Raw genomic sequence first — 14,552 nt, forward strand, 5'->3', positions numbered from 1 at the left:
CCGCTTTCCATGTCTGTATAGTTAGTTTAGATGTTTTATTCTAGTGAAAGGTCCTCTTTAAAGAGGCTCTGTCACCAGGACCAACCCTATTAAACCAGACATACTGCCTGGTAGGGCTTATAATGCTGATTAAAACAATACCTTTCTTTTGTCTGTATGCTAAACAGCTACAGATATATCTGTGTTTTTATTCATATGCAAATGAGAAGTTCGATCACCATGAGGCGGGGCTAAATCATTTGAACACTACTTTGTAACATCCCCTGTACTCTGCACACTCCCCTCTCCCCTTGATTGACAGGAATAGACATCAGGCTGAGGGCAGAGCTGTGTCCAAAAGCTGTGTGCGAGCATTTGAATCTCATATCATTATGTAGTGTAGCTTCACCACACTGAGTTCTGCTCAGAAAGCTAATATACGTATTACTGCTTTATACACAGGCACAATATATTATAATAAAGACACCAGTAATATATGTTATTGTTAGCTTATTAGTAGAGGTGAGTGAATTTTTTAAAAATTCAATTCGCCGGTTCGCTGAATTTTTCGGGAAAAATTTGGTTTTATATATATATATATATATATATATATATATACACTGCTCAAAAAAATAAAGGGAACACAAAAATAACACATCTTAGATCTGAGTTAATTGAATATTCTTCTGAAATACTTTGTTCTTTACATAGTTGAATGTGCTGACAACAAAATCACACAAAAATAAAAAAATGGAAATCAAATTTTTCAACCCATGGAGGTCTAGATTTGGAGTCACACTCAAAATTAAAGTTGAAAAACACACTACAGGCTGATCCAACTTTGTTGTAATGTCCTTAAAACAAGTCAAAATGTGGCTCAGTAGTGTGTGTGGCATCCACGTGCCTGTATGACCTCCCTACAACGCCTGTGCATGCTCCTGATGAGGTGGCGGACGGTCTCCTGAGGGATCTCCTCCCAGACCTGGACTAAAGCATCTGCCAACTCCTGGACAGTCTGTGGTGCAACGTGACGTTGGTGGATAGAGCGAGACATAATGTCCCAGATGTGCTCAATTGGATTCAGGTCTGGGGAACGGGTGGGCCAGTCCATAGCATCAATGCCTTCGTCTTGCAGGAACTGCTGACACACTCCAGCCACATGAGGTCTAGCATTGTCTTGCATTAGGAGGAACCCAGGGCCAACCGCACCAGCATATGGTCTCACAAGGGGTCTGAGGATCTCATCTCGGTACCTAATGGCAGTCAGGCTACCTCTGGCGAGCACATGGAGGGCTGTGCGGCCACCCCACACCATTACTGACCTAATGCCAAACCGGTCATGCTGGAGGATGTTGCAGGCAGCAGAACGTTCTCCACGGCGTCTCCAGACTCTGTCAAGTCTGTCACATGTGCTCAGTGTGAACCTGCTTTCATCTGTGAAGAGCACAGGGCGCCAGTGGCGAATTTGCCAATCTTGGTGTTCTCTGGCAAATGCCAAACGTCCTGCACAGTGTTGGGCTGTAAGCACAACCCCCACCTGTGGATGTCGGGCCCTCATATCACCCTCATGGAGTCTGTTTCTGACCGTTTGAGCAGACACATGCACATTTGTGGCCTGCTGGAGGTCATTTTGCAGGGCTCTGGCAGTGCTCCTCCTGTTCCTCCTTGCACAAAGGCGGAGGTAGCGGTCCTGCTGCTGGGTTGTTGCCCTTCTACGGCCTCCTCCACGTCTCCTGATGTACTGGCCTGTCTCCTGGTAGCGCCTCCATGCTCTGGACACTACGCTGACAGACACAGCAAACCTTCTTGCCACAGCTCGCATTGATGTGCCATCCTGGATAAGCTTGTGTGGATATGGCAGCAGCAGGAGGATACCGCAGAGTGGCAAGGTGACATAGTGTGGATATGGCAGCAGCAGGAGGATACCACAGAGTGGCAAGGTGACATAGTGTGGATATGGTAGCAGCAGGAGAATACTGCAGAGTGGCAAGGTGACATAGTGTGGAAATGGCAGCAGCAGCAGGAGGATAACAACAGAGTGGCAAGGTAACATAGTGTGGATATGGCAGCATCAGCAGGACACCACAGAGTGGCAAGGTGACATAGTGTGGAGATGGCAGCAGCAGCAGGAGACCACAGAGTGGCAAGGTGACATAGTGTGGATATGGCAGCAGCAACAGGAGAATACAGAGTGGCAAGGTTACATAGTATGGAGATGGCAACAGCCGCAGGAGGATACCACAGAGTGGCAAGGTGACATAGTGTGGATATGGCAGCAGTATCAGGAGGCCACAGAGTGGCAAGGCGACATAGTGTGGAGATGGCAGAAGCAGCAGGAGGATACCACAGAGTGACAAGGTGACATAGTGTGGAAATGGCAGCAGCAGGAGGATACCACAGAGTGGCAAAGTGACATAGTGTGGATATGGCAGCAGCAGGAGGATACCACAGAGTGGCAAAGTGACATAGTGTGGATATGGCAGCAGCAGGAGGATACCACAGAGTGGCAAAGTGACATAGTGTGGAAATGGCAGCAGCAGGAGGATACCACAGAGTGGCAAAGTGACATAGTGTGGATATGGCAGCAGCAGGAGGATACCGCAGAGTGGCAAGGTGACATAGCGTGGATATGGCAGCAGCAGGAGGATACCGCAGAGTGGCAAGGTGACAGTGTGGAAATGGCAACAGCAGCAGGAGGATAACAACAGAGTAGCAAGGTAACATAGTGTGGATATGGCAGCAGCAGCAGGAGGACACCACAGAGTGGCAAGGTGACATAGTGTGGAGATGGCAGCAGCAGCATCAGGATACCACAGAGTGGCAAGGCGACATAGTGTGGAGATGGCAGCAGCAGCAGGAGGATACCATAGAGTGACAAGGTGACATAGTGTGGATATGGCAGCAGCATCAGGAGACCACAGAGTGGCAAGGTGACATAGTGTGGATATGGCAGCAGCAGGAGGATACCACAGAGTGGCAATGTGACATAGTGTGGATATGGCAGCAGCAGGATACCACAGAGTGGCAAGGTGACATAGTGTGGAGATGGAAGCAGCCGCAGGAGGATACCACAGAGTGGCAAGGTGACATAGTGTGGAGATGGCAGCAGCATCAGTATACCACAGAGTGGCAAGGTGACATAGTGTGGAGATGGCAGAAGCAGCAGGAGGATACCACAGAGTGGCAGGGTGACATAGTGTGGATATGGCAGCAGCAGGAGGATACCACAGAGTGGCAAGGTGACATAGTGTGGAGATGGCAGCAGCAGGAAGAATACCACAGAGTGGCAAGGTGACATAGTGTGGAGATAGCAACAGCATCAGGATACCACAGAATGGCAAAGGCAACTTAGTGTGGACATGGCAGCAGAATCAGGAGACCACAGAGTGGCAAGGTGACATAGTGTGGACATGGCAGCAGCAGCAGCATCAGGATACCACAGAGTGGCAAGGTGACATAGTGTGGAGATGGCAGTAGCAGCAGCATCAGGATACCACAGAGTGCCAAGGTGACATTGTGTGGAGATGGTAGCAGCAGCAGCATTAGGAGACCACAAAGTGACCTGGTAACAAATTGGAGCAGTGGGTGGCAATACCAGTACCCACTTTCGGAGGTGGGTGAAAGAAGGAGCACTTGGCATCACATGTGTGGCATCAGGCGGGTTGCAGCATCAGAGTAGTAGCTGAGGCAGGAAGTCAGAAGAAACTGGTCTCTTTTATAAAAGTGTTGGTGTGGCACCATGGATGATTTAGTCTGATGCAACAGGAGTTGGTGGTTGGAAATCCTGGCTGATCCATGCCTGATTCATCTTGACAAAGGTCAGTCTCTCCAAATTTTGGGTGGACAGGCGTGTTCTCATTGGGGTAACTATGCCCCTGCCGCACTAAACACCTGCTCTGATGCCACACTGCTGGCCGGACAGGACAGCTTTTCTCTGTCAAACTCTGCTAGTTGCGGCCACAAATCCAGTTTGGCTGCCCAGTAGTCCAGCGGATCTTCAATGTGGGTTGGCAGGGTGCTGTCCAAGTATGCCACCACCTGCTGGTTCAGGTCCTGCTCCAGGTCTACCTGCTGCTGGTGAGTATTTTCTTCACTATGTGGGTGAAGAAAGCTACTCATCAGTGACTGTAGACTCAGGCTGCTGCTGATGGAGCTGGTACTGCTCCTGCCACCCCACCACTCCCCAGCAGCCATGGCAGTGGAATGTGAGCGCAAAGGGCCCCCAGTCAGACCTGCGAGAGGATGGACGATGGTGCAGTTAGGCAGCGACCAACTGACTACATAGGATGTCTCTGTAGTAGTTCAGTTTGTCCTCCCTCTCAGTGGGTGTAAAAAAGGCCCCCATTCTGGACCGGTAGCGAGGGTCCAACAAGGTGAGAGAGCCAGAAGTCATCCCTCTGCTGAATGGTGACAATTCGACTGTCACTACGCAAGCAAGTGAGCATGCATCGGGCTATTTGCGCAAGTGACTCGGAGGGATTCCCAGCCTACATCTATACTGCATACTGCCACGGTGAGTCTGGTCCAGTCTCTGGGTCAGGAGCCTGACCACTCGCAACACAAGCTCCTGCACCACTCTCCTCATCATTACTTGGCTCCAGATCTTGGCTGGGCAGTAGCTGCTGACTGTCCTCTAGTAGCTGCTGACTGTCCTTAATGAAAAGTGAAGCTGAGCCCACAGCATATAGTACTTCTCGCGGTGAGGGAACAGAAAAGGAAAGAGGCAGGTTGAGGACAGGTGAGGGCCAACTAAGGGTTGTGTCTGATAAACCCATCGCAAAATGCGGGCCGCAATGCACAAGCACACTTGAATGGGTCCGCGATCCGTCCGTTCCGCAAAAAGATAGGCCATGTTCTATCTTTTTGCGGAACGGAAGAACGGGATGAAACCCCACGGAAGCACTCAGTAGTGCTTCCGTAGGGTTCCGTGGTTCCGTTCCGCATCTCCGGAACGGCACCCGTGTATTGCGGATCCGCAAATGCGACCGCTTGATGATACCGGGAGCTCAGGCCTCTCGCTGCGACTCCTGTTGCCACGCCCCCTTACTCTTCTGCAATCCTCTGCTTGCGCCAGAAACATTCAGGCGTCTGCTACTCTGTGCATGGCCTGGCTCTTCTCTGCCTGACATACTTGTAGCTGAACTAAACAAATTAAATGGAAATTAAAACACCCCTAAAAGCAATGAATATATTTTTCTTTTTGTACTGAAATAGGCCACTAAACGCTTTTACCACAATTAACTGCAGAAGTGAACTGAGAATATATTTTTTTTGTTAGACTGAAATAGGTCACTAAATGCTTTGACCAGAAAAAACTTAAAGAGTGAAGTGCGTATATATTTTTCTTTTTTAACTGAAATACATCTCTATACCCTTTCACCAGAAACAAGTGCAGAAATGCACTGAGAATATATTTTTCTTCTTGTACTGAAACACGACCGTATACACTTTGACCAGGAAAAATTTAAAGAGTGAAGTGCGTATATATTTTTCTTGTAGTACTGAAATACGCCCCTATGCGTTTTCACCACAAATAACAGGAACAGTGCAGTGCGTATATATTTTTCTTTTTTTACGGAAATACGCCCCTATGCGCTTTCACCAGAAATAGCTGCAACAGTGCTGTGCGTATATATTTTTCTTTTTTTACTGTAATACGCCCCTATACGCTTTCAAAAGAAAAAACGTAAAGAGTGAAGTGCGTATATATTTTTCTTGTAGCACTGAAATACGCCCCTATATGCTTTCATCAAAAATAACTGCAACAGTGCAGTGTGTATATTTTTGTCTTTTTCTACTGTAATACGCCCCTATACGCTTTCAACAGAAATAACTGCAGAAGTAAACTGAGAATATATTTTTCTTGTTGGGCTGAAATAGGCCACTATACGCTTTCACCAGAAAAAAAAAAGTGAAGTGCGTATATATTTTTCTTGTAATACAGAAATACGCCCCTATAAGCTTTCAACAGAAATAACAGCAACAGTGCAGTGCGTATAGTATTTTCTTTTTTTACTGAAATACGCCCCTATATGTTTTCACCAGAAATAACTGCAGAAGTGAAATGCGTATATATTTTTCTTGTAGTACTGATGTAAGATACTAAAGATACTAAGATATAAGCCACTAAAGGCTTTTCAACATAGCACTTGCAGCCCAATAACAAATAGCTGGAATGACAGAGCTGTTTAATGGCTATTTGGATCCCCAAATAATCTTTCCCTGCACTTGTAAATCGATTTCCTATCAATGTCTCTAGCGCCTTCTGACGTCTCTCTCTACACTAAGATGCTGTGAAATGATTCCTCCCTATTCTTTCTCTGCACTTATAAATCATTTTTTTCTGTCTTTTTTTCCACAATCAGGTTTTTCCAACTGCTGTCCCTATCGCCTTAACACGTCTGTCCCAGCACTCTGAACGCTGTAAAATGTCTGACTGTAAGATGGCTGCCGTATTTATAGGAGTGTGACATAACAGGGCTGGCTGGCTTCTGAGTGGCTGCATGCAGACATGACAATCTGGGTGATCCCGCCTTCCCAGAGTTTCTTGCCCCATGTCCTCAGTCCTCACCCGTGTAGCCGCCATTTTAGGAAAAATTTGATTCGTTACCACAAACCGCGAAGAAATTCGCATTAGTTGCGAATCAAATTTTTCCTGAAATTCGGATCGAATTCCACTTCATCAGCTTAGGGTCCCTCAGCTCTACTTCTAAGCATAGAAAAAACATGGTTTTCTATATGGTAATATTATAGCTTGGTGGTATAGTGGGCTACCATTCATGTAGAGATCCTAGGCTTAAGTCCCAGGAAATAAAAAAAAAATTCTGCTACTTTTTTTCTCTTTTACTTAACCCATAATAAAAGGCTATACTAAAATAATAGCTAATCATATTAAAATAAATAATAATAATAATAATAATAATAAGGCCTTACTATATTGTGTTTTTTTCCTAAAACCTATTACTTGTTTATTTACAGACTTGTTATCTGATTATAAAGAAACCAGAAATATTTATTAGCTTTCTAAAACAAAATATTCTCAATAGGATAAGGATAAAGACTTTTTTATGGGATAAATGTGGAAGAAAAAAAAAATTGGAAGATAAAAACTTTGAAGTCTCTCCCAAAATTCAAACCTGGGATCTCTACAAGTAAAACCAATCACTTAAACATTAGTTATAATATTACCACACATAGATACTTGTTTTTTCTATGCTTACAAGCTAACATATATTACTAGTGTTTTTATAATCATATATTGTGCCTGTAAATAAAGCAGCAACGGGTTTATTTGCTTTCTGAGCAGATCTCAGTGTGGTGAAGCTATAATACACAGTGATATGATATTTGCTTGCTAGGACACAGCTCTGCCCTCAGCTTAATGGCTAGCCCTGTCAATCAAAGGGTGGGGCAGCGTGCAGAGCACAGGGGGTTTTACAAAGCAGTGCTCAAAGCATTCAGCCTCGCTTCCTGGTGCTCGAACTTCATATTTGCATAGGAATAAAAACACAGATATCTCTGCAGCTGTTTATCGTACAGCAAAAGAAAGGTATTGTTTTAAACAGAATTATGAGCCCTATCAGCCAGTATGTCTGGTTTAAAAGGGTTGATCCTGGTGACAGAGCCTCTTTAATGGGACTCTTCCAGAACAAGGAATGAGCGAACTTCAAAACTTGTTTTGAAGTTTGGGTTCGGTTATATGCTGAATTGCGTTATGTATTCCGTTACCACGGACCATAATGCAATTCCATGATGGAATACATAACAGAATGCCTTTAGAGGCTTTCCGTCATAATAGAAGTCTATGGCCAGCATAATGGATTCGTCCGGTTTCCAAAAAGAAGAGTATTCAAAAAGAAGATAAGACTAAGCCTTTCATTCATATATGTCCTCCGATTTATGATCCGTTTTTGTCTTTGGCTTCACAAAATGCATTAAAAAATGGAACATCTAAATATAGTCTTTGTCCGCTTTCAAACGAGCGAGTTGTACACACCGGACTCGGAGCGTGAGTATAACACAGATCCCGTCATGAACTTCCAGCACTGCTGGGGTTGCATAGCATTATATTTATTTATTATGCTATAGAAACATAGAATGTGTCGGCAGATAAGAACCATTTGGCCCATCTAGTCTGCCCAATATACTGAATACTATGAATAGCCCTTGGCCCTATCTTATATGAAGGATGGCCTTATGCCTATCCCATGCATGCTTAAACTCCTTTACTGTATTTTCAGCTACCACTTCTGCAGGAAGGCTATTCCATGTATCCACTACTCTCTCAGTAAAGTAATACTTCCTGATATTACTTTTAAACCTTTGCCCCTCTAATTTAAAACTATGTCCTCTTGTAGCAGTTTTTCTTCTTTTAAATATTCTCTCCTCTTTTACCTTGTTGATTCCTTTTATGTATTTAAAAGTTTATATCATATCCCCTCTGTCTCGTCTTTCTTCCAAGCTATACATGTTAAGGTCCGTTAATCTTTCCTGGTAAGTTTTATCCTGCAATCCATGTACTAATTTAGTAGCTCTTCTCTGAACTCTCTCCAAAGTATCAATATCCTTCTGGAGATATGGTCTCCAGTACTGTGCACAATACTCCAAATGAGGTCTCACTAGTGCTCTGTAGAGCGGCATGAGCACCTCCCTCTTTCTACTGGTAATTCCTCTCCCTATACACCCAAGCATTCTGCTAGCATTTCCTGCTGCTCTATGACATTGTCTGCCTACCTTTAAGTCTTCTGAAATAATGACCCCTAAATCCCTTTCCTCAGATACTGAGGTTAGGCCTGTATCACTGATTTTATATTTTATGTAACCCTTAGAGGTCTGGAATGTATTGGATAACGCTGAAATAATGCTGTCAGTGTTATCCAATACATTCCAGAACTGTAGGGGTTACATAGAATCATAAATCAATATGATGCTATGCGACCCCGGCAGTGCTGGAAGTTCAGGATGGGAGCTGTGTTATACTAACACTCCGAGTCCGGGGTGTGCAACTCGCTCCTCTGAAAGTGGCTTTAAGGAATAAATCCATTACTGCAATTATTAGGTGTAACCTCTTCTATTAACCAGAGGTAAAAGACAGTGGAAAAAGCAATCTATCAGTTTAGAGAATTTAATGGGCCTCATTTATCAAAATTGTCTAAAAGAAAAATTGCCTTTGTTGCCCATAGCAACCAATCATAGCTAAGGTTTAATTTCTTAAACTACTCTGGTAAAATGAAAGCTGAGTTGTGATTCGTTGCTATGGGTAAGAAAGGAAGTTTTTCTATTAGAGTGTCTTGATACATCTGCCCCAATGTGTCAATGAATTACGGGTTGCCCATTTAACTGATGGGGGGGGGGGGAGGGGAGGGAGGGATCTACCATAGCATTTCTATGTCCCTATCATATCAGATTTATTTAACTATGAAGAGGTCACACATGTATTTGTTATATCATTTTTATTGTCTTGTTATAATTCACACGTTGTAATATCCATGCCGAGCAGTAGATGTTTATATGTTGGATGTATACTGCATGTGTTGTGTTTCCTTTGGCCACAACTCAATAGACTTACTTGATGTGAATTGTGAAACAAAATTGGATATTTTCTTCCCTTCCTCTTTTAACTGTCTTCTGCCCAGTCCATGTGTTCTGGAGAGTACACAGTCCACATAGATGTCCCAGAAAAGTTGTGCTAGGTCCCAAAACAGAACACCATGCTTAAAATTGTCAGATGATTTCAGATATATCATGAAGTCCCAGAATCCAGCCACAGAATCGGCTATCCGGGGCTTTTTCATCTCCAGTAAGATAGCTGTTGATGTCTCCCAGCATTGAGGATCTGCACGACCCAAGGCAAGTGGGTCAACTTGACCATGACAACAAATGGTATGAATGCAAAATATTCCCAGGAAAAGCAGTGAACATGTTAGCTGCATGCTATAGTATCCTTGTCCAGTACGTCCAGTGCTCATGTCACTTCCAGTGCTCTTTAAATGAAAATAAAAAATTATAACATAAGATTAATACAAGATTAAGGGTGCATTTACACCAACAGATTATGACAGATTAGAAAAATCATTCATGCACAACACTTTGCTCACTCATTCACAAATTTCATGGATTCCAGGTCACGGAAGCTGACATAGGAGCACCATGTCTAGTAAAAATATCCAGAGGCCAATATGAATATTTTTTTGTCACAAACAGCTCCTATTATTTAGTCCTGATGTTACAAATCTCTAACCAGAAAGTTCAGCGGCTCAACCTCTCACCGTATGAGATAAGGTGCTCACCTACAAGTCCCACCCTAAGGACCAAAGTGAAACGTGGATGTCAAAAAGCAATGAAGGGGCACACTCAAAAAGGCTCACTTGAAGTGAGCCCTTTTGAGTGTGCCCCTTCATTGCTTTTTGACATCCATGTTACAAATCTCCTTTAAGGAAGCCTGTCACATTGAACTTACATATGACAGCAGCATGTTAGACAGCAAGAGGGGCTGATTGATGTATAGTAAGCAGATATTTACACTGAAAAGCAAAATGGTAACAATGTTTTTAACTTTTGACTTTCATATCTAACCATCCACTGCAGCTTCGAACGTGAGATTAGCATCATTTTGTAGACTATCATCTTCGCTATCTCATACATAAATTGGATGATTGGATATTTGGATATTTAGCATATGATTAGTAATTAGTAACTGCATTGTTACTGTTTTGCTCCTGGTGGCTCATCACAAGGTCTATCAGTTCTGGCACGACAAACACGGCAGTGGAGGTGGCTCGTATGCTTCGTAATAGTGAGATCACAGACGTCCATGCAAGCAACGTGCAACATATATTATACAAGTCTGGAATGATGGCCCAAAAAAAGGTGAAGAAAGCTCGACTTCAATATCATTACAAGAAAATAAGTGTCTGCTCAAGTCTGCAAAAAAGTACGAACAGTGGACAGTAGAAGATTGGAAATGGGGGATTTGGAGTGACGGGAGAAAAGTCAATAGACTGGGCCTTGATGGGTGCAAATGGGTCTGGAAGAAACAAGGGACTAACAGATCGAGAAATTGAAGTTCGGTGGAGGAAGCCTGATGATATGGGGTTGTTACACATTAAAGGTATTGAATACTTGACCAGGATCAATGGTGGTCTCAATACTGAAACCTTCAGGGAAGTCACAGCACTCTCAATCTTGAATCAAATGCTTGTGTTTTTTCACACCGAAAAAAACAGCAACGTTTCGACACACAGGTCTTTCTCAAGCTACATATCTATTCTTTATGGTCTCAATACTGAGCTATAAGTGAATAACTACAAGACGAGTTACTTTGTACACTAGAGGACTATGGGTATGAAAAGGACGACATAGTGTTCCAGCAGAACAATGATCCAAAGCATACGTCGAGATTGGTGAAGAAATGGTTCCATGACAATGAAGTAGAGGTCGAACACTTGTGGGTAGAGTTGAAGAAAAAGATTTATTCGTACCCAAGTGAGTTCACCAGTATGTACCAACACTGGGAACGTGTAGAAGAGACCTGGGAACAGGTTTTGGCAAGACATGCTTAAATCTCATTGAGAATATGCACAAAAGGATTCAGGCAGTGTTATAAGCAGCAAAATAATAAAAATTACAATTTAGAATTTTAGGAGCAAAGCAGTTACATGACAAGAATCTACATAATCATATGCTAAATAGTTGCAAGTCCATTCTATGTATGAGATAGCCAAGATGATTGTCTATAGAATGACGGTAGTCTCACGTTCAAAGCTGTAGTGGATGGTGAAATATAAAGCCTGAAAGTCAAAAGTTCAAAACATTGTTACCCTTTTGCTCAGCAGTGTATCCTGTTGATGATTCTGCCTAAGCTGTATTGGCGGACAGATATGGTTCTATGGTCATTGTTTGGCAGATGATTCATTGGTAGAGAACCCTCTGTTCTGCAAGCTACAACTGGTTACTGTTAGATTCTCTTTTTTAGGTTATTATTGTGTACTTCCATATGCTGATAGTTATCTTCCCTTTGAGTGGTCCATTTTAGCTTTAATTAGCAATGATAAAAGTTACATTTCAGAGTTAACACATTCAGGAACAAAGTGACAGGTTCCCTTTAAGGGCAATGTATTATCAGACACTGACATCTTTTTATTATAAGGGCAAGCAATTTACATTCTGCTGGAGACCTAAATTACACATAATATGAAGCATGCACATACAAATTACATATTTCAGAGTGATCAGCAAACAATGTGCATGGGATGGATCTGACATTCATTTTACATTATCCATATGTTTTATTTTAACATACCCAATTGTTTGTTCCCACAAAAGTTTTTGGATTAGTGAAACACATCACTGATTAGTATCCATGATCTTTTTGAGTTTTATATAAAACTAGCAGAAGGACCCGGCTTTGAACGGGTATATTTAATCTATTTCATTTAAAGAGCACCTTATATGGGTCCAGACTCCAGACATTATAAATTAAGTATCAGAATACATAGGGGACAGTGCAGGGATCTAACTGCACTTACTATTTTTTCTGGGCGCCGCTCCGTTCGCCCACTGTAGCCCCCGTTGTATTCTCCTGCCTGGTATGCTACTTTTAGCATCGGAGCAATGAGGAGAAGACTGAGTCTTTCTCCATGGGCGTCTCCTTCTGAGTCTTCTCCTCATTGCTCCGATGCTAAAATTGGCATACCAGGTGGGAGAATACAACGGGGGCCACAGCGGGCGAACGGAGCGTCGCCCAGAAAAAATAGTAAGTGCAGTTAGATCCCTGCACTATGCCCTACGTATCCTGATACTTAGTTTATAATGTTTGGTCCCATGAAAGGTCCTCTTTAATGTTTGTGTGTGTCGTTAAAAGATATCGACACTATCCACTATAACAGTGACATCTACAGTAACCTGCCCCCTTAACAGTAACATCCACAGTGACCTTCACAGCAGCCTGTCCCTACGGTGGCCAGAGGTCCGGTTTTAGACTGACAGTCAGGCTTTCAAACTCCCTGTCCTCCATCCGGCGCAGGACCTGGACGGACACAGGGAGGTCCTTATGAACCCCTGATCAGGGGCGTGACTTAGCGGGACCTTGGGGGGGTACTTAAGTCCATCTTTTGAGGGTGGCCTGAATGGCCACCCTACCTGTCCACTGAACTGTGACCTCCACAGCACTACGCTCCCTTAACAGAGTCATCCACAGCGACCTGCCCCTTTAAGGCTGACCTGCAACAGTGAAGAAAAATGGCTGGTTTGTTATGGAAACCTGGTGTAAAACTGTGTGTATGTGGAGACTAAGGAGTCAGGACCTGCGAGCTTCTATTGGCTGATAAGGGACATGTGACCGTGTGTATGGCAGTTGGGATTTGAAGTTGGGATATGAAGAGAAAGAACTGTAGGCTTCTATTGGATAATGTAGGTCATGTGATGTGCCGTATTTGTATTTTTTTGGGAATATCTAAGGAACGGTACGTGCTAGGGAGCTGAAACCCGATCTAAAACCTTCCCGGACACCTGATGTACCAGTGTGCCAAATTTCAAGATTGTAAATGCGACGGTGCCTATTCCTTTAGCCTATTCCTTTATGCATACACACACACACACACATATACATACATACATACAGTCAGCTTTAACCACTTCCCATCTGGGCCATTTGCCCCCTTCCTGACCAGGCCTAGTTTTGCAAATCTGACATCTCACTTTATGTGGTAATAACTTTGGAATGCCTTTACTTATCCAAGTCATTCAGAGATTGTTTTCTCGTGACACATTGTACTTCATGATAGTCATAAATTTGAGTCAATATAATTCACCTTTATTTATGAAAAAATTCTAAATTTACCCAAAATTTGGAAAAATTAGCAATTTTCTAAATTTAAATTTCTCTGCTTTTAAAACAGAAAGTGATACCTCATAAAATATTTATTACTTAACATTCCCCATATGTCTACTTTATGTTGGCATCATTTTAGAAATGTCATTTTATTTTTTTAGGACGTTAGAAGGCTTAGAAGTTTAGAAGCAATTCTTCTAATTTTTAAGAAAATTGCCAAAACCCACTTTTTAAGGACCAGTTCAGGTCTGAAGTCACTTTGTGGGGCCTACATAGTGGATACCCCCATAAATCTCCCTATTGTAGGAACTACACACCTCAAGTTACTTAAAACCAATTTTACAATCTTTGTTAACCCTTTAGGCGTTCCACAAGAATTAAAGGAAAATGGAGATCAAATTTTTAAATTTCACTTTTTTGGCAGATTTTACATTTTAATCCATTTTTTTCTTTAACACATCGAGGGTTAACAGCCAAAACAAAACTCAATATTTATTACCCAGATTCTGCGGTTTACAGAAACACCCCACAACTGCTGTATGGGTCCACGGCAGGGCGCAGAAGAAAAAGATCTCCACATGGTGCACCCTTATAGTAGAAACTCCCAAGAAGTGACCCCATTTTGGAAACTAGGGGAGAAGGTGACAGTTTTATTGGTACTATTTTTGGGTACATATGATTTTTTGATCATTCATTATAACACTTTATAGGGCAAGGTGACCAAAAAATTGGTTGTTTTAGC

At 42.8% G+C, this 14,552-nt stretch overlaps 1 protein-coding gene across 1 annotated transcript in view; it reads right to left on the minus strand.

Annotated features, from left to right (window-relative positions):
* The window catches only part of FAM237A (family with sequence similarity 237 member A), an 84,037-nt gene that overhangs the window by 7,292 nt on the left and 62,193 nt on the right, over positions 1-14,552 (minus strand). Inside the window, exon 2 of the mRNA XM_040441485.1 lies at positions 9,548-9,962. Within this exon, the coding sequence (XP_040297419.1) occupies positions 9,548-9,947 (400 nt within the window). The 5' untranslated portion in view covers positions 9,948-9,962. The remainder of the gene's footprint in view (positions 1-9,547; positions 9,963-14,552) is intronic.

This window comes from Bufo bufo, chromosome 7, assembly GCF_905171765.1.
Source record: "Bufo bufo chromosome 7, aBufBuf1.1, whole genome shotgun sequence".
Classification (NCBI taxonomy): domain Eukaryota; kingdom Metazoa; phylum Chordata; class Amphibia; order Anura; family Bufonidae; genus Bufo; species Bufo bufo.